At 52.3% G+C, this 19854-nt stretch overlaps 2 protein-coding genes across 15 annotated transcripts in view; both read right to left on the bottom strand.

Moving 5' to 3' along the window:
• Positions 6263-12586, bottom strand: STAC3 (SH3 and cysteine rich domain 3). Of its 2 annotated transcripts, XM_005680302.3 has the most exons (12): positions 12232-12561; positions 11449-11509; positions 10921-11188; positions 10587-10684; positions 10300-10372; positions 9334-9431; positions 7929-7995; positions 7703-7752; positions 7361-7446; positions 7123-7174; positions 6895-7032; positions 6263-6724 (listed from the first exon to the last, which is right to left on the bottom strand). In XM_005680302.3, exons 2-12 carry the CDS (start codon positions 11506-11508, stop codon positions 6626-6628), a joined length of 1089 nt encoding a protein of 362 aa, XP_005680359.1. In that variant the 5' UTR covers position 11509; positions 12232-12561; the 3' UTR covers positions 6263-6625. The 2 variants fall into 2 exon arrangements, with proteins under 2 accessions (XP_005680359.1, XP_017903534.1); XM_018048045.1 differs by lacking the exons at positions 6895-7032; positions 7123-7174 and having other exon boundaries at positions 12232-12586.
• The window catches only part of R3HDM2 (R3H domain containing 2), a 162463-nt gene continuing 157014 nt past the window's right edge, over positions 14406-19854 (bottom strand). For 11 of the 13 annotated variants that reach the window (XM_018048031.1, XM_018048032.1, XM_018048033.1 and 8 more), the window contains 5 exons: positions 19106-19275; positions 18531-18678; positions 16765-16862; positions 16331-16415; positions 14406-15446 (listed from right to left, as the gene is read on the bottom strand). In XM_018048031.1, the coding sequence (XP_017903520.1) occupies positions 15106-15446; positions 16331-16415; positions 16765-16862; positions 18531-18678; positions 19106-19275 (842 nt within the window). In that variant the 3' untranslated portion in view covers positions 14406-15105. Of the gene's footprint in view, positions 15447-16330; positions 16483-16764; positions 16863-18530; positions 18679-19105; positions 19276-19854 lie in introns of those variants that run through there. The other 2 variants (XM_018048042.1, XM_018048044.1) reach the window with 2 other exon arrangements.

Genomic DNA, 19854 nt, shown 5'->3' with positions numbered 1-19854 from the left:
GGGGGATTTCTGCCCATCCACTCTCCACTCCAAGGGGTCCGACTCTGGCCCAGGAGACATTATCATGCTTTGGGCTGGTCCAAGGGAGAGGCCTCCCAGACTCTAACTGAGAGCCCGACTGAGGACGATCCTGAAATGAGGGGAGGGACTCAACAGGGGACAGGCAGACAGACCTGCAGTAAAGTGCATCTGCAGGGTGTTCACAAGTCGGGCGGAGGAGGTGGAGGGATGGGGGTCAGGGACAAGTGAGGGCCTCTGTAGTGTTTCCCTGACACCCCTATAGAGCCACCCAGGAGCTAGCAGGGCCACCTCCCTCCAAGAACAGTGGGAAGGCAGGGGGTGGGGACAGACAGACCCCAGCCGCTCTAGTCCTGGGTGGCTTCTCCAGCTTGTGTCTCGGCTAGCCCGAAAAAGTGTGGAGGCCAGGGGAGCCAGGCGTTATCTCAAGCCTGGCTCTGCTGCTGCTGCTAAGTTGCTTCAGTCCTGTCCGACTCTGTGCGGCCCCACAGACGGCAGCCCCTCAGGCTCCCCCGTCCCTGGGATTCTCCAGGCAAGAACACTGGAGTGGGTTGCCATTGCCTTCTCCGCAAGCCTGGCTCAGGATAGAGTAAATCAGTTGGTTAAATCTAGGGGTTAAGAGACTTCCTTCCCCTACCTACCTCGGGTATCCATCCAAGGAGACAACTTCTGCCTCTGACTATGATGGAGAGAAAGAGAATGGAGTGAAGGAAACTGTGGAAGAAAGATAGATGTTGAAAGAGAAGAGAACATAGAGACAGAAGCTAGAGTGATTGCATCCCACTGGATGATCAACTCTGGTGCATGCTGTGCTATCAGGTGGGATGCTATGCTATCTCTGCCCCTGCCTTTGGGGAACTGGGGTCTTAGGGAGCCCTGCAAGAGCTGAGCCTTAACCACTTCTCCCCATTTCACGCTAACCTATCCCCTCCTTCCCCTACTGCTGTCCTGGCAGCCGATTCCTATAGAGAGCTCCCACTTCTCCCCTCCAAAGCTTCGTGGTGCCCAGGCAGGGGCGAGCCGTGCACCCGCTGCTGTGCCTTTCAGATTACAGAGAGGTAGGGGTCCCTTCCTGAGGGCCTCCTGCTTTCCCCTCCCGCGCCTGATACCTCCCCCACCTCCTGCGCTGACAAGCGCGGCTGTAATTAGGCTGCGGGGTCCCGAGCTCTCCGCCTCCCTCCGGCGGATAATGAGATAAAGTGTCAGAGACAGGGCGAGAACAAAGAGACAGAGACTCGGTGCTTACGTGGTGGTGGTGGGGGGGGGCGCGGGGGCGAGGCGGAGGCGGGGGCGGGGGACTGACGGGACGTCGGAGCCTGGAGCAGCTCAGAGCCTGGCCCTGAGTACCTGCACTTCCTGGGCCGGGTCAGGGGCTGGGGTGTCCTGTCACCTGTGCCCCGTAGCCTTCCAGTCTCTGGGACTAAAAATCAATCCTGGAGCTAGAGCTCCAGGGGCCGCACAGCTGGGCTGCACATCTGACTCCTGTGGCACAGCTGGAGCGATAGGGACTTCTGGCTCCGGTGCCGCGCCCCTTTACTTCTTGGACCTTCACCTTTCTTGCAGAGCCCTTTCTCTGAGTCCCAGTGATCCGCGCCTCGCGCATTCCGGGCTCTCCGCCCGGCTTTTTTCCTGGCAGCCCTAGTGATCCTCCTGCCTTGGGCCTCCGCCCTTGTTTTTCGAGTTTCTTACTACGTTATTGCTTCTGCCTCTTCGGGGCTCCTTGACCCTTCATCTGCTTCTGGTACTTGTCTCTGACCCCTTGTCTGTGACCCTATTTCTAAGGCTCCTCCCGTCTCTGGATCTTGGTCCCCGGGGCCGAAATGAGACCCAGAACTCCTTGAATTCCAGATCTAATTTCTTCCCACCAGAAGGACTCAGGCTACGCTGCTGACCGAGCAGACAGAAGTCATTAGCCGCGGATTAGGCGTGGCCAGGGGCGGGCGGGGGTCCCGCTGGGATCTGTCTCAAAGCTAACCCGCCCAGGACACTAATCCGCGCTCTGGTGGAGCTGAACTTCAAAAGCAGCTGGACTCGAGGGAGCGAGCAGGCCGCGGGGCCATGGGCGCGGGCGCCCCCTGGAGGCGGAGCTGCTCTCTAATTCTTAGGGGCGATGCCTCGGGCGCCCCCTATCGGGCCGCAGCGGCCCTGAGCCTCGCGGCTTCCCAGCAGGGAAGTTACTGCCAGGAGTGTGGGTCCCGCTGGCAGCTCTCGTCACTCCCGCCGCCAGGGCAGTGAGTCCAGCAACTTCCACTCATCCGTTGTGATGAGGGGCCGAGGTGGGGGAAGGAGAGGGAACTCAGAAGCTCCCACTTCGCCAGCTGCGGGCATCCCAGGTTCAGGCTGGCTCCTTTTGCGGGGCTGGGCGGCCCCAGGTGCCCAGGGCTCCGTCTCAGCGCCGAGACTCTTCTCTGCCCTCTGACCCTACCTGCCTCAGTAGGATCTCTGCCTCTTCTTCAGGCCTTATCACTGTCTCTCTCTGCCTTCCCATTCTGTCTCTCCCTCCGCAGCTCTCTACCTGCCTTCGTCCGCCTGCATCTGTTTCTCTGCGTCTCCCTGCGTTTGTTTCTCCTTTCCTCTACATCTACCTCGCCGTGTCTTTCTTTATAAATGCCTGCCTCTCTGTCACTTTCTCCTCCCTCCCATTCCCTGGTTCTATTCCTATGCTCTGGCTTGCTGCCCCTGGGGGTCCGCAGAAGTCCAACGGGACAGCCCGCAGACACCTCGGGGCTCTGCCCAGGGTCCCCTTCGTGGTCACCTCCACATGCCCGTCACCTTGGCGCAGACTCCGCTTTCCCTCTGCATCAGTGGGGCGTAGAGGGGGCGCTAGGGAGGGAAGACACAGTGCCCAGCATCTGCTTGGGAGCCCCGGGGCCCCTAACCCCCCTCTGCCGCTATTAAGGGCGCCGGGTCCCGAGGCTCTGAGATGATCATGGTTGCGTCAGCCAGACAGCCGCGGAGCCCGGAGCCTCGTAGCGAACGAACCATCTAGACAAAGACGCCCGCGCCATCTGTTTATGCAAAGCGCTTTCCGCTGGGGACCCCGGCGTCCCGGAGCCTGGCCCGGCTCTGGGCACAGGGTCATGAGCTCGGAGGAGCTGCGGCTGCAGCCCCGACGCGCTGCGGCTCCCCCACTCCCCAGCACCCAGAGGGGCCGCGGGGCGAGCGGAAAGGAGGGGAGCGGGGACTGTTGATGTGATTGGAGCGGACGCGGCTGTTTCTTCAATAATGGATGGAGATGATGCGGACGGCGGAGCCAAGCCCGCCCGGAGAGGAGAGAGGAATAGAAATAGGGAGAGGTAGGGGCGGGGGCGGGGGACTCACCCTGGCGAGCGCACACGCGCGCGCGCTCACACACACACACACACACGAGCGTGCGTGCGTCACACTGTCATTCGAATACACGCCGCCGCGCGGCTCACACCCAGGCACATGCCCACGCACTGTCACCGAGACACACACCTGCAGGCAGAGACGCCAGAGCAACACACTCACCAGAGGCTTTTTCTGGTTTTCACAGTACATGGTCCTGCAGGCAGAGGCGCACGGAAATGCCCACACCTGGGGCACACGCAAATGCACAGACACATAGACACATCAAAGCACATATGCCCATCTGACACCCAGGGACTAAGACAGCCAAAAACCTCAGAGGGTGGGGTGGTGGAGCAGAATAGGGACAAGACACACAGTGGCACAGACACACACCAGGGGCACAAGTTCCAGGGGTACACACATCAACACACACACACAACACCTGGGACTCTGATAGACACACCTCACACCTTCAGGGCAGACACATACATTGCACAGCAGGGGCACAGAGGCACCCCTCACACACTCAGAGTTTCACACCCACCCTTGCTGAAGCTGCTGCCTCTGCCCTGCGGTGGTAAAGTGTGGCAGAGAGGTCACTGGGATCCCCAAAGAAGGCCTTGTTAGTCTAGCCATGTAATGAGGTTCTGATGACAGGAGATGCCTGGGGCTGTGGACACTGCGCCTGCTGCTTAACTGCCTACAAACTTCCTTTCTTGGCCCCCAGAGCCAGTGGTGTGGGCCTCAGGCCTCTCTGGCTACAGCCAGCCCTGCTGGCTCCAAGCCCCAAAGCTGGGGGAGAGGCAGGAGAGCCATAGAGGGGTGTCAAGGCTACACAGGGAGACTGCCAGGATCCTCAGTACAGCCAGGAGGCAGGCTTGCATCTGGTGCTGCCCAAGCTTCTCACTTCAAGGGGCACTTTTCTTGCTCAGAGCCAGGGGGCCCTGGGGAGGGGTAGGATGTGGGTGATCTTGGACCCTCCTAACCAGAACCCTCCTTCCGTCTGTTTTGAATTCAGTCAGCTCCTTGGCCCAGACTTATGACCTTTGCAGCCTGAGGCAGCATCATCCATCACCCAGGCGGCTGATAGTGGGAGTGAGGGGCTCTGGGGGCTCACACAGGGTCGCTGTCCCTCCTGCCTCCATCTCTTGAGACCTGTTCTCTGCCGCGGGCCAGGGCTCAATGGGCGGGGCAAGTACTGCGGGGAGGGTGTGACCAAGGGGCTCAATTGCTATAAATGGGCCTTGTGTGCCCACCCCTGATAGCCCAGCACCCTGTCCTTCGAGCTCGGCACAGTCAGACTTCCCGCTCCTCTCGCCCTCCCTCTCTCGGGCCCTTTGCTTAATTTCCTATTAACTGCTGATAAATCCAATTAAACCGCCGCTCTAATTAGGGACAGCTGCCGGCTCTGGGAGGAGGGGGAGGAGGGTGCCCCCCCCTCCAGTGTAGGGGAAGAGAACAGCAGCTCTCTCTGCTTCTCGGTACCCCCACACCAGCATTGCCGCCCAATGAGCCAGTAAATTGGTTTTGCTTCAGCATTGTGTGTGTGGGGGTGCTCTCGAGGATCTTGGGGAGCTCTGGTTTTGAGTCCCTTAGACCGATTGACGAAGAGTGGCGACCCACGCCCTAGCCGTCCCTGCTCCCTCCACCCTTTGGTGGTAGGTGGATCCTAAGGAGGGATGGGGGGCAAAAGGTTTGATTTGTGTGCTGCGGTGGAGGGGGGCATGTGATCTGCTCCCGTTCCAGCCCAAGTGCGGTTCAAAGGGGCTGCCCGACTCGTCATTATGACCCCGCCGCCGCCCCGAGGCGTCCCGGACAATCAAGGGCAAAGGGAACAGGAAGCCGAACCAGGTTCTGAGACGAGTCTTCTCGTGTGCTTCCCTACCCGCAACGCACCTCAGCCTTCTGGATGGAAGGGGGGCGCTCCCGTCCTGGGCCCTCCTCTTCCCCAGCCCAGCTGAGCCTCTGCCCTCCCCCCTGCCAGCAGCAGATGGTGCCCGGGCTCCCGCTGCCAACCTTGCTAGGCGGTGCCAACCTCAGGCCTGGCAGACAACAAGCAGAAGAGAAGAGGATCTCTTGGCTGGCCAGGGTGACCCTCCCCCACTCGCCATCAAGCTCAAGACCCTCAGCCGGCCTCATTCCAGCGGATCACCCCAGGTTGCCTCTCTCTATTCCGCTCCCAGGTCCCTAAACTCCTCGTCTCCTTCAGCTCCCTTTCCCACACCTTCCGGCTCCCGGCCACCTGCCACCGTGACCGGGGCCGATACATTTGCATATTTACATATGCAAATAATAACATTTGCATATGGCACACCACAGGGGCGGCTCCTCGTGAGCCGGTTAGCTGTCTGCCCCGCGCCCTCTCTCTCTACCTGTCGCTAAGGGCTGGGGCGGGGGGCCGCGCGGGAGGGGTTAGGCCCCCCGGTCTCGCTAGCTCAGTTCCCGGAGGATTTGAGTAAGTGTTGCCATGGAGACGGCACGCACCCCACCCCCTCCCAGGCCGAGGGTCTCGAGCTTGGTGTCTCCAGTTCTCTCCTCTCCCCCCGACCCCCGCCCATCCCATCCCTCGCACTTCAACCGAGATCTTGCATCGCCCTCTGGCGGCCTAGCTCGGAACTGAGCCAGGCTTGAAAATGGCAAGGGGCTGCCCACGGGGAAGTCGCTCAGAGCTCTGGGGAGCTACCCTGCTACTGGATCCTGCTCCCAGCGGCAGAAGCGCGGGGACAGTGACCTCAGTCCGACTCTCGTTCTTCATTGACGACAGAGGCCTTGCCGAGCGGACACGTCTATCTCCCCACCTCGCGCCAGCCTCAGCCCAGGTGGGTCTCGGGTTACTCGATGGTAGTGAGGGGAGACTGCTGGGGAAGATTCTACACCCCTTTGGAGGCCTCCTCCCTCTCCCCTCGGCCCCCAGTTAAACAGCAAACTTTTCTTAACTTTTGTCAAAACTTTAATAAATTCGCAATATTCTATGGTTCGTCTCAACCCCCTACCCCTCCCGTCTCCCTAGTAGAGAGGCATTCTTTCTACCCGCCCCCCCACCCCGAGATTTGGAAAAAAAGGCTGGGCCTGAGGGTTGCGAGTGAGGCTGCTCCAGGCACCAAGAATCCGACGCCCTCGGCGGGGGAGGAGGACGGGAACCAGTCCCTTCCCGGAAGCCCCGTCATGTTTCGGTGGCCTTCCCAGCCCTCCCCAACCCAGCCATGTAGTTGCTTTCGCCCCTTTTCTCCCCAACCTCCACTGGGCCTGCCCAGAATGGGGTTTGGGTATCTCCCACTGGCAGGCGTCAGCACGCCTAAATCTCCTCCAGAAAGTCGGTGGGGAACAGCCCCACCTTGCGGCCGGTGTAGACCTTGACGTAGCCGCCGGCTTCATCGCCTTTCTGCACCACAATCTGAAGGATTAGAGGAGGGAGAAGAGTCAAGAGAAAATGGAACAGCTGAGCAAGGGAGCCCAGAGCCATGGAGGCCCAATCTAGTCCCATGAATGAGTTACGATTCTGCAAGGAGAGTAGTTGGCAGAGGAGCCTCTGGGCCTGGCTTTGAGTTGGGGCACCAGAGCTACCTGGTCCTTCTTGAGAGTGATCTGCCCTATCTCGCGGTTCCCCACGAAGGATCTGGTTACGCGGTGCACACGCTCTCCAGCCCGGACCCGAATGATGAAATTTGGAGGGAAAAATCCGACCTTCTCCCCTATTTTCCCCTAGAGGAGATGGTAGGAAGAATTAATCTCACAGTCTCAGGCTCTAAACTCAACCCAGGTGCCACCTGAGCCTTAGCCATCCTCTCTTACCCGCCACCACTCCTCATTGGAGTCATCAATGACTGTGATCTTCTCTCCAGGCCTGGGACAGGAAGGAAGGGGCCACTGAGATTTAGGGACCTTACACATTCGGTCCCTTGGCTGTGCCCAGGTCCAGCCCCAAATAGGCTCCATGCCCTGAGTCCCCTCTTTTCCTTTCCCATAGGGAACTGGGCTCTCCCCTCTCCACTCCCAGTACACCCCCAACCCCAATTCTGAGGTCTCTCACGGGAAATCCAGATCGTCCTTCTCCAGGGCTTTGAATCGATAGAGAGCCACAAAGTAATGAGACTGCTGGAAGCCAGGCTGCTTGTGCTAAGGGTGAAAGGGGGTGAAGTCTCAGGGCTCCTCTGTCCCACACCGAGGGGCAGGAGGCCAAGGGACATTTTCCAGACATGCTACATTCCACCTCTCTTCTGTGCCCCTGAACTGAGAGGAATGTGTTGGTTATGTGTATGGGTGAGGTGGTGAAGAAGGCAGGTTAAGGATTGGAACCCATGGAATACGTGAGTGCTGTCAGACCTGGGTTGGGGAGAGGACCAGGGTCCCCTTAGGGAGAAAAGATTCTCACTTTGTCATCAGGTGTCTTCTTTTCAGCTTTCTTATCCCCTTCAGGGTTTCCTAGAATGGGAAACACCAACAAACTGTCTCTGGCTTTTGGACGGTGGCCCTCAGTCCCTTACCTTTCTGTTCCAGGGCCTCTTATCTCTTTATCTCCCTTTGGCTCTCCATCCCTGGGGCCACGACTGAGCCCCAACCCTCCTCCATCTCAATGGACGGAGGTGGGTGTTACTCACCATTCTGGGCTTTGCCTTCCTCTGGTCTGGCAGACTCTGGCTCCTCTTCCATCATGGCCGCTAGAGACTGGAGAGGGCACCAGCATTAGGAAGACGCTGTCTCGAAAACCCACGTTGCCCTGGCTGTCAAGTCAGTCCAGACAACTACAGAATAGGATCTCGGGTTTGGAAGGAGCCTTGGAGGAAGTATCTAGCCAACCACCTGCCTACTGCACGGACTTGCTCTGAAACATCCTGCTAGGTTACCACCTAAATTGTGTTTGAATGTAGGTGACAGGAAGCTCACTACCTTGCAAAAATCCATGTCCTTTACATAATGTCTGCTTTTCAAAATATTACAGTGTGTAAGAGAAAAACAGGCAGCACAATTTTTGTAATTCCTTTAAGACAATAGAACCTGAGTGGGCTAGCCTCTCTGGAAGCAGTCAGATCACACTGATAGTGCCTTAGAAGTCATGGCTCACTCCACAGAAATCCCTAATTTGTACCTAACCTCCATATCAACTACTTTGAGGCCAGATCTCTAGTTGTGTTTTTGTGCAGTTGATTTTTTTTTTTTGATCCAAGAACAGTTAGGTATTTTTTCCTTACAAAAATTTTGGATCATTAGTTCTTGGTCTTTCTGCTAGTCTGTAAGGTTTTTGAATATATTATTCAGTGTATAAGTTTTCCCTCATAGGTTTCCTACAAACTTCATGGGACATATCATTTATATCTTCATTTGTAGCAGTGAGAAAAATGTCCGTAGGTGAGAACCAAGGACTAAAACATGTCAAAAAGCATCAGAAACCTCCCTATAGTTGGAAACTCCCTAAAGGACCAGGATCCTTTGGGTGCTGTCATTCAACTAATTTTACGAATCCATCTAACTGTGATCATTATCCACATTAGTCCATCCTTGTCCAGAAAGATGTAAGGATATGCTAACAAATCCCTTGCTGAGCTGAATACAAGTCTATTGTATTACCAATCTAGGAAATGAAGGTGCTCTTGGCCACAAGCTTTGTGTCTCAGTTTCCTCATCTTTCGGATAGATGAGTCAGAACAGATTGTCTTCATGGGCCCTTATGGGGTTCTAGAATGGCATGACAAGTTCTCCTTCCCAAATCCAAAAGCATATAGATCACTTCTGTTGCCTGGCAATGCCAGAGGCCTAGGTCCTAGCCTTTAGTTGAATTATGGTGGTTAATCTGACAAGTTCAAAAGGGAGTTCCTAGAGTAAACACATGCTGTAAGGAGATGCTAAACTGAGGCCCTTTAAAATTGCACACAGAAATTTGTCTGTTGGGTTATGTGCAGTTTTAGGGGAAAAGGATCCCTACTTTTGTCAGTTTTCCAGAGAGGAGACAGGACCTGCTCACTGGGGTCTCTGGAACGGATCTCAGTAGGAAGACTGGGTGCTCACATTTTTCTTATCTGCCTGTCCCTTCTTCCGTTCTTTGTTTGCCATGATTACCCCAGTGCGAAGAGTTTCAAACACAGGGTCATTGCGATTGGCAGAAGCTAGTTGGAATGGGAGAAAAAAGAGCTATTAGTGGGGAGGCAGAAAAAGGCTTGGAGGAAAGAGAGACCACCTAAGTAAGGGAGAGATGGGATTGAGTAATAGATACCCGAGTGTGTGTGTTTAGAATTAGAAAAGTGTCAGCTGGGAATACCTAGATCATCAATTTATAAAGAACTCTAAAGACATCACTGGAAATATGATGGAGAAAAATATTTACCAGTGCTCCTTCCAGGCCGAGCATTATATGTTGTTAGAAAGACAACTCTACTAATAAGTTGCTTGGGAGCTGGGGAATGCTCAGAATCACTCTTTTCAAGGAGAGTGGGTCCTTTGTGTAACGGTTGGCTTTTATTCCTCTGAGTGGCATGTGCAAGCTGGGGTTCTACCAGCAGTGGGTTCTTCATTTTTTCCATCCATGCTCCTCACAGAGAGTTCAGCCTCTTCTCCAGATAAAGGTTGAGCAAATTATCAATGAATATATTTTTAAGGGGTGCCAAATTATGAATCTTCCCAGGATGCCCACAGCTCTTTATCTGGCCCTGAGTCTGGCATTATTTTGTAATAAGGGGATGAGGAGAGTGTAGTTCATGGTTACAAATGGCTTTGCATAGAAAGAGCACAGAGTTTGAGTTCAGGCAGATGAAAGTTTCAGTCTCTTCCTTACCATATAGAGCTAAATCTTATCTCCCCCAGCCATAAAACACGGGGATACTGACTTTGTATCCAAGATGGCTGAAACACTAGATTGAGTGAAAACGACGGGAAATAGAATCTTTCTGTTTCAGAATTTGGCTTCCAAATCTGGAGACAGTGCTGAAAGCACCTCTAGGCTTTCCCACTCCCTCAGGTTCCGTACGGGGCACTTACAGAGATCTTTGACACAAGCGTACTGCTGGTTGCTGTAGAGTGGAGAGCTATAGGCCCGATGGAAACCAGGGGGCTGTAGGATTGGATGGGAGACAACATTAGCGATACCAGGCAGGGCCCAGAACCCTGTCTCTCCCACGAGTGTGTGCCCCTTCTTGGAGTGAGAGATGGGCTGAGGAAGAAAAAGCAGGGAAATGGGTGGGGTGACTTGAGGAGGGACTGGCAAAGGAGGAAGCTGGCCATATGTGCCCTGCCTTCTACTTTCTTGCTCCCCAGAGCCTACTCACGATCTTGCCGAAGCATCTCTGCATCTCCACGTAGGACTGGCAGTGTTCGTGGATGTTGGTTTTGCAGTTCTTACAGCGAAGCCCAAATTTGTTGTTGACTTGGGAGATGGAGAGAATGCTGGGTGAGGCTCCTGGTTTCCCTCCCCCTTTGAACGGCTGCTGTTGCTCTAGCTCCCCGGTCCCTTTTCTGTCTGGGAGCCAACACTGTCTCTAAGTATTTTCCTAGAGCCAGATCTTGCCACAGCCTGTCTGATCAGACAAATACTTCTCTCCTAAACCCTTTCCCCCACCCCTGCCTTCAACAGCACTCTCTCCACTTCCCTTCGTGACTCACGCACAATCATCCGGGCACAGACATCACAGAACTTGGGCTTCTTGAAGAAATGATCTTTGAATTTGTGAGGTTTATCATTAACAAGCTTAGGAGGCTCTGGGGGTGGCTCCTCCTCCTCCTCCTCTTCTTCCTCCTCTTCCTCATAGATGTAGTAGATGGGCCCACCTCCAGCTCCCACTGCCTCCCCATTGGCCTGGGGCTCTGGGGGAAGCTCCATCTCCTTTGTCCCTGTAGACTCCTTCCTGAATAACTGTTTCAGCCGCTGTAGCTGAGGGAGGGAGATCCAGTGTTGAAAGAACTGTCTTGCCTTCTAGAGCAGGTGAGGCTGAGGCTATCTCTACATTTTTCTACCTGGGACAAGGGCCACACTCCGGGATTAGGGGGTGTGGGGGCTGCAGGTGCTATGGAGCATTTTAACAGTAAGTGAGATTTTAACATATACAAGTGAGATCAATTCAAGCACTTTTCTTCAAGAGCTGCAGGGGCTCCCCAGCTTCCCACCCCCGGTGGTCAGAGGCCCAGACTCACCCCACCTTTCCGAGTCTCTGATGGAAAAGAGGAGGACTCCAGCACCTCCTTTTCTGTCATCCTGCAAGAAGTTGGACCCACCATGAAATCTCATCCCCAGCTGCCATTCTTCCCTCCCTTATTCCTGTCCCTTGTAGTAGGGTGGTCCTTGAAGGGGAGGCTTTGTGAGAAATTTGGTTAAAAAGAGATCCTTTCACAAGATTTATGAGCAGGGAGGGCCAGAGAAAAGCCCAGCAGACTAAAGAACTTCCCAACCAACTCCTCAAATCAGTAAGCATCCTTCTGCCCTGAGGGACAACCCAAGTTTACAGCCCCAAGGCTGCATGGTTTAGGGGTTTTCCTACAGATACTTTGTTTCTCCTGGAAACCTGGGGCAACAGAAATGTGACACACACACCTTCCTAGATCCTCTTTCAAAAGGTTTAATGTGTGTGTCCACAAACATGCGTGGAGGGATGGGCTGAGCACAGTTGTTCTCCTCTAGCTCTCCCGTGAGCCCTGGGGGCCCAGTGCCTAGTTCCCAGCCTGCCTCAGGCTTTAGCTATTTTAAGTTTTCAGAGTAATATGAGCCTTTCCTTCCCTTACTGCTCCATTCTCCTGATCCCACCCCCACCCCACCCTCCAATCCTAGCTCTTGTCCTGGAGTAGCATAATAAATTCACTCCTAAAACCCAAACTACTCACAAACAAGGAGAGAAATGAAGAAGCTGAATATAGACTATGGACTGGGGAAGCTTGGGTGAGCAATCCTGGAAATGGAAAGAGGATGAAGAGGCAACTTACGTTTGGGATTCCCTAAGTCAGTTCACAGCCTGCAGAGGAAAGAGGGAGCCCCTGTGATCTTGATGGTGGTGTTCAGGGAAGGCTGGTCGTCTTCCTTGGGGGCTAAGCCCCCCCAGTACCCTCTGTACTCACACCGGCTACCCAGACGGTGTTTGTAGACCTCCTAGCCTCTTGCCTTGGTGTCAGAGCTGAAATGACAGGGCTAGAGGGAAGTGGACAGCTGAGCGACACAGCTGACACAGAGAAATTGGACACGGGGCGGGCTGGACCCTAACTCCTCCCACCCCCCGGAGTGCTGTTGCCCAGGTTTTCATCTATGGTGTGCAGGTCAGAACTGGCTAAATTCAGGAAGGCACAGTCCATACTGCATACTCATGTGGATCAAATTTTTTTTTTTTTTTGGTTGCTCCATATAACTTGTGGAATCTTAGTTCCCTGACTAGGAATCGAACCTGGGCCCAGTGAAAGCTCAGAGTCCTAACCACTGGACTGCCAAGGAATTCACTCAAGAGAGTGACTTTAAATAACTAAAGGTAAAGACGAATTATAAACAGCCTTCTTCGTCCCCTTATCCCAAGGTCCAAACACCTCCCCAGTTTTACTCTCTCTGGAATCTAGCTTTCAGCCTCTCAGCCACTGTCTTCTTGTGGCCACATGTTTTTATACCCTCGAGCACTGATCTAGCCTCCTACTTTAGGAAGGAAAGGGTTTGGAAACTGGTGAAGAAAGGAAAATTTGATTGCTTTTCTATCCACAGGAAGCTGGAAGAGTGCCTTGCTGCTATTCTGTGAGGGAGTGAAGAACCTGTGGTACTGCTTTGTTCCCTGCAGTAGCCCTCAGAGATATCTGTCCCCTATCCCCCGAAAATCTTGTCCTTGGGGTGAACAGAATTCTAAAAGCTATGTTAAAAAGCCAGGCTGGGACTTCCATTTGAGAGGTTCTGGGGGAGTGAGGGTCTAATGATCACAGAGATTGTTCTGTTAATGTTGGAAAGCAACAGCTGTCACACAGGGAGTCTTTGTCATATGTAAGTAATGTGCCCTTTCCCATCTGCAAACTCTTAAGAGATGGGATGGCCAAGCCCCAAGCTTCCCTCGTCATTCTGATTCCCTGATTCCATCTCCTTCCTCTGCTGCCCTGGCATATGAACCAAGGGGTCAAATATATATCTGGCAGCCTTATCTCACAGGGATGCAGCCTTTTCCTAGTCTGAGCTATGACATGGTTGAAAAAGGAGATACTCCCATCTCAGAGGAGAGTAATTTGGAGACAATAATGTCGTGTTGCTTTATCCGGTGTATCTGCAAAAAGTAAAGGATTATGTTAGAGGTTGGGTCAGACTAACTTCAGAGGAGGCTGGCTAGAGAGACACTGCTATCCACACCCCAGGGATTTCCACGGCAGTGTGCTGTCATTTCTACCTACTGCTGTTTTTTCTTTCTTTAAGGGGAGGGTGACATTGAGAAGGGGCTGCTGGATGGTTCTGGGTCAACAGGCTCTTTAACAGCCCTGGTCTGACTGGTTCAACAACAGGGTTAGCTTTGTGAAGACAGAGGAGAGCTCTATCTTATGGGCATGTGACTTCTGTTCTTTGTCTTTCTTTAGTTGTACAGGACAGGGACTGCTAAGCACACCTGGGCAGTATGGCATCTTGGCACAGCACATTCAACTGGTACAGCTTTTATTTTAAGAAACATGCAATCCTGTTCCTATCAGGTAGGACCCAGCCCTCTGGCTTTGGAGTTAAAGAAATGCCCAAGTCCTCCATCCCTGAAGAGTTTTCAGAAGAGATGGGCATGTATGAGGCCAGCATCTTGACCCAGTTTTGACCTCACTCACACCCCTCTGGCTTAGCTACCAGAACCCTAAATGAATATCACAGAATTAACAGGGTAGAAGAAACCTGGAGGTCACCTAGTTAGTCCAAGTCTCTTATTTTACTGGTAAGAACTCAGAGGTCCAGTGTCTAGCATGATGTGCTTGATAAACCACAGTTCGTGGCAGAGTCCTGTCAGAGACCCAGCCATCTATCAGAAACACTTGTTAGGAGGATGGGATGCAGGGAACTGTGTTAGGCAGATATGTGTGCATATGCCAGAGAAAGCCATCCAGCCCATACCAAACCCACCCAGCCCCCATCCACACCAGGGTGGAACAGAAAACAGGGACTGATGTCCAGCAACAGATTTTTTTTTTTTTATATTTAAAAACAAAATCAACCTCCCCCCCAAAGAACCCCCAACAAACAAAAAATCAGATTAAATAAAATTTACAGTGAATATACCCAGCAAACATCTGTATGTGCAATTAAATACTGTGTCTGTTACTGCGGCACAAACCTCAAACAAACAATATACAAGTGTTCTGCGGGGGGTGGAAGGAGGCCCAAGTTTAAACTCTGTGGGGTTTGGAGAGACAAGATGGGGTGAGAGAAAGGGGAAATCAATTTTGTTTTTCTTAATTCTGTCCATATAAATATATTCATAAAGACCAAAAAAGAAAAGGGAGCTTGGGATGGTAAGGAAATAGGAGAATGGGGGAGTGTGGGACCCTCCCAATTCTACCTGACCAAAAAATATGAATTAATTTCATGGTGAGAGAAGAGATAAAAAATGATAGGAGAGTATGGGAAAGAGGGGGAAGCGGACATGGGCCAACCAGGAAAATGGAGGGACCCTTGGCAGGGGAGTGAGAAAGCCCAGCGCCAGTGTGTCTGTCTCTGTCTCCACCTTCATCCCCACTGTCTTAGGCTCCAGTTAGTGTCTGTCTGTAGACCTTATCTTACTTTCTGCCTCTGTCTGTGGTCTGACAGGACCTCTTGACCCCCTCCACCCTGCCCCCACCCCTGCCATGCTGGTCCCTTCTCTTCTCCATTTATTGGGAGCTAGCTCGCTCCAGGATCCTCAGGTCATAGTTCTTTTTGGCCACTCGTAGTTTGAAGCGACTCACGGAGTTGTTGAGGCGAAGGGAGGCATTCTGAGCAGCCAGGGGGCTGGGGAACACAGCCACGATGGTGTACAAGGCAGCGAGGTCCGAGTGGCGGCCGTTCTCAGCAGTCCCACCATTGTCCCCCCCACCCCCACCAGGCAGCCCCTGAGCATCCTTGAGCCACTGGATCTTGGCGCCGGACATGGCAAGCTGAGTGAAGAGTTTGTCTGCCTCGGTACGGGTGATGCCCTCCGGGAGATCTGTCACCTCCAGTACCCGTCCCAGAACTGGAAGGGGAGGAGAGAAGATACGGCTGTGAGAGGTGCCGAGTAGGCAGGACTGGACAGTGGCCTGGCCAAGGATCCAGTTGACTAAGTCTGTATACAACGCCCTCAAAAGCCCAGCCTTTCTCACTCAGTCCTTTCCTTCCTTCCCACATCAATCCAACTCACCACCATTCAGACTCTGATCAGGGCAACTAGGACACACAAAGAACCCTTCTCTTCTCTTAGCCTAGAGATGTAGGCAAGAAGAGACTGGGAATCAGAATGCCAGAGTTAAGATCTGGAAACCTATACTCAGCTCTCGCACAGGGTGCCAACACTGTGAAGTATGGCTTTCAGTGATGTTCGTTCACAGAGTTAACAGCTCAGTCTGAAATATGTTCCATTTCCTTCCCAGAGGCTGCCCCAGGTAGATTCCTCTTCCTTATCATCTAGGGAAGTCAGTTTCCCTTCCTTTTCTTGTTTAGCAAATTGCTTCAAACAAGGGAACCTCCAAAAGAGCTTGTATGTCTAGTTTGGAAGGCCTGCAGGAGGAGAGCTACTCCCTCATGTTCTAGCATCAAGCCTCTCCTAAACTGGGTCTAGGACTACCAGAGACAGATATTCTAGATCAGGGTCAGGACCACTTCCACGAGATTCTCTGTTAATAGTAGGCTCAACAAACTTCATCATTGTGTTATTCCCAATTTTTACCCTCATCTTCCCCAAGACCTGGAATGGCTTGGTAAGGAGGACTGAGACACAACTTCTCCTTGCTCTTGAATACAAAAAGGTCCTCTTTTGACTCCCCGCTGACCCTAAGCTGGCCTTTCTCACCATCCTGGACTGGTAATGCAGAGCTAGAGGGTTAAGCTCTTCTTGTGGGGATTCAGCATCCTATCACTCACCAACGTCTGTTGTCCCCAGGTCAGTGGAGGCAGATTTGAGTGCTTGTCTCTTGCTCCGGTTTCCATGCTTCAATCCGCTCTGTCCCTTCAACATTTGAAAGATAACTCTCATTCCAGGTAAACAATATTGACTGCCTTGCATCCCAGTCTGTCTGAGAGATTAAGGAACAGTATGCGACCCTGAGGATCCCACCCTACCAGGCAGTCAGACCGGCCAGAGAGTGGCCAGTGAGAAATAAAGAGCCCCTCCCGATTGGCACTGGGAAGGGGTGAGAAGAATGAGCACAGGAGTGGGGAAGGCTCCTCCCACTGCGTCCATGCTCTCTGGGTTGTCTCCCTTGTCCACCCAGCTGGCTGAGGTGATGGCTCAGAAGCAGGGGCCTGGATGAGAAGGAGATTCCAGTGGCCCTGAGGCTGATGGAAGACCCCCTTACCTGGTGCACCGAGTAAGCTGACTGGCCATGGAGCAGGGGAGGGCAGATGGACAGATTGTACTGTAATGGCTGGCCCAAGAGGGAGTAGCGACCATCACCTAGGGAGGAAGCACAGGTGGTTTTCTGGGAGTTTGAGCTATTTGGTATGACTTCTGTGAGACTTCATGGGGCTTTGGAGATGGGACTGCAACAATGCATACTATTCCTATTGTTTCTTTGATAGGAGTGACCATGTCACTGATTAAGTGTTGTCTTTCTTTCTAACCCCCTTGGTTCTCAGTTGTATCTTGGACAAAAGGGGTTATTAGGTTCCCTCATCTTTGAAGAAGGGCTCTGTTCATTGAAGACAAAAGGCCCTGGAGGAAACCTACAGACCCTTATAACTGTCTTTTATTTCTCATATAGTTGCTTCTCACCCTAAACCCAAGGTTCAAGTTTCTGACTTAGATGAGAGGCAATACAGTGTAGTAGACAAGAGAGACCTGTAGTCAGACTATATTCAAATTCTGTCTCTGTTACTGAAGAGGGGATGTTGGGTATGTTCTTCCCTCATCAGCACTGGTGCAGTTAAATGATTATAAGATATAGCACCTATGTGTTACCTATTATTGGTGATAAATACTGTATTTCAGAGCACTCTGAAGTTTTAAACCATATTCTCATCTTATTTTTATACTGCTTTTGATAGCCAAGGCAGAAAGCAGATAAGATTATTTCCATTTTACATGTGATTAACCTCATTTTATGTATTAGGAAACTGAGGTCTGGTTCTAAGTTTAAGTAACATGGTAACATACTCAGCTTCACAAAACTAGTTAGTGGTAGAACTAGAACTTGAACTCAAGTCTTTTTTTTTTTTTTACTTTTTAAGAAATTGAGTTATTTCTGAAAATATTGGCGGTATGTTTTTAAGCTATAAAACTCTAATTCCTGTAAATTCTTGGTTAAAAATTTGACTGTGCTTTTTAAAATGGCCATCTATATTCTGCACTTGAGATTTGTGAAAAATAAAGTTTCTGTGGGAAGGTGACCTCTGGTTTCCTGATCATGGGAGGGAGGTGGTCATCTGGGGCTCGGTGGCTTGGGACTAGGTTCTTTGGTCCACCCACCCCAGGCTGGAGGAAGGGGCCATGTCCCCCACCTGCCCAGGTGCAGGGAGCAGGACTCCCACAAGCTGGGTGGCATCTCAACAGACTCGTATAACTTGTGATTCTGATTGAAAGAACAGCAGAAGTGCCAGGACGTTCCCTCCTCGCCTGCGACAGTCACAGCTGAGCCCTCTTTTGGTGTCTACCAGGGAAAAGACAGCAACGAGCAGCTGTTCTAAGCTTCTGTCTGTCACAGTAAGTTGGGGGTGAACCCAAGTCTTTTCACTCAAATCCAGCATTCCCTTTTCTAAAACCATACTGTTTCTGACACACCCCATATTCCCAGGCCTCAGACTCAGTACTGATAGGTTAAACTCTTTGCTGTTCATTAGAAAGTTCAGGGAACTTCTTTTCCCTGGCTCACAGTCTCTGGGGACTTGAAAGGAAATACTAAATACGTAAAGGAGATCTAGAGTTAAGGTAACTATGGGCAGCACTAAAGAGGGGTGTGTCTTTGGCCCAAGCAGGGACATTAAAGGAAGAGCTGGCTTCCACGAACGGGAGGGCCAGCCACAGTGATTCTCTGTCTACTGCTCCCTTCCTGATCTTCCCACTTGGGAATGGGATGCAACGGGTGAATTTGACAGCTGACAGCAGCCCACCTCACTGAACCCTTACCCTGTGCGGGACCTCCAGGCCGGGGGAACTGTGTGAGGACAGGAAGGGGACTGAGCCCTGTGCAGACGCTGCTGAGGCTGGTGACAGGAGAGGGTGCTGGAGATTGAGTAGGAGATGTGACAGGGCTGCTGCTCATCTGTGTGCTGGCCTGTGGGAGAGAGCGGAGTACACATCACATATCCACCAGACTCTGCCCTCTGGATTGCTCCTACGACTCGGCTTAAAAGTTACCTCTCTCAGGAAGCTTCTCTTGCTGAACTCTGTCAAAGTCAGAGTGCTCCTTCACACTGGCCCCTGGGTGCCTAATTAGTTGGTATTATTTTAATATTCACTTCCTGACAACCTGTTTTACGTATTCCCTTAGCGTTTTTAAACATGCGTCCTATCTGCCACCTTAGGTCTTAGGTTCCTTGAAAGAAGATGCTCCCTCCTCTCTTTCCTGTGTTTCTTCTGAAAAGTGTCCAGGGTAAAAGAGCGCACAAGTAAGAGAGGCTGCATGGTCAATGGTAAAGATTGCTTCCTGAAAAGACTCTGATCACCTCCCTGCCAAGATAAAGCTGGGTTGCAGGACTCACCTGGGGGCTACTCTCAGGACTGTACAGGTCTCCAGGCTTCTGACCCCGCTGGTCCATGCTGTAATATTTACAGTGACTCCACTGGACCATGGGCGGGTTCTGGGGAGGCTGGGGTCCATTAGGGACATTCAGCTGCATGACCACCACACCCGGTCCAGAAGGTGACACTCCTGAGTGGCAGGGAAAAAGCAGTTGGTTGGGAATTCAAACTTCATTTTAGCCTGTCAGCTAACCCTGAGTGGGAAAGCCAGTAAGCAAATCCACCTACGGCTTCAGGGTCACTTAAACTGTGTCCTGCCAGGAATCTGAGACAGTTGCTGATTTGGTCTCTGACTCTCTCTCCTCAAACCAGTGGAAATTTGAGGGGAAGATGCCAATGCTCTCCTGGCCTTCCCCTGGTTGAGGGGTACTTTGATAGGCTTGGCCGAAAACTACTCCATTCTGTCATAGTTAGGTATTACCAAATGCCCAGATCAGATTGCTCAAGCGTCTGGGCGTGGTACAGGCCCCAGTCTGGAGCCTGGGCCAGGGCTGCAGGCACGTGCCGGCTTTTCTGGTAATGGCTGCAGATAAGTCAGTGATCTCTGGTTGTTCAAGAGAAGATAAATGTGCACAGCTTCACTAAACCAGATCCAGGACATTAATTCTTGGGCAAGGATAGGGTGAGTTGGAACACTTCAAGTAGAGGGAATGGCATAGAGATATGTCACATTCAGGAAATGACAAATAGTTCAAGGTGCTAAGGAAGG

This window comes from Capra hircus, chromosome 5 (genome assembly GCF_001704415.2).
Source record: "Capra hircus breed San Clemente chromosome 5, ASM170441v1, whole genome shotgun sequence".
NCBI classification, from domain to species: Eukaryota; Metazoa; Chordata; class Mammalia; order Artiodactyla; family Bovidae; genus Capra; species Capra hircus.
Note: the sequence above shows the minus strand (reverse complement) of the source record. Positions and strands in the feature narration are given on the sequence as shown.

What these genes read in the sequence shown, in the direction of transcription:
- STAC3 (XM_018048045.1), bottom strand. Translation starts at nt 11,508, where the DNA reads ATGACAGAAAAGGAGGTGCTGGAGTCCTCCTCTTTTCCATCAGAGACT. An exon ending in CAGAGACTCGGAAAGGTGGG is followed by an intron (nt 11,189 to 11,448) that starts GTGAGTCTGGGC and finishes TCCCTCCCTCAG; the next exon opens with CTACAGCGGCTGAAACAGTT. An exon ending in AGAAGACACCTGATGACAAA is followed by an intron (nt 7,447 to 7,702) that starts GTGAGAATCTTT and finishes TTTCACCCTTAG; the next exon opens with CACAAGCAGCCTGGCTTCCA.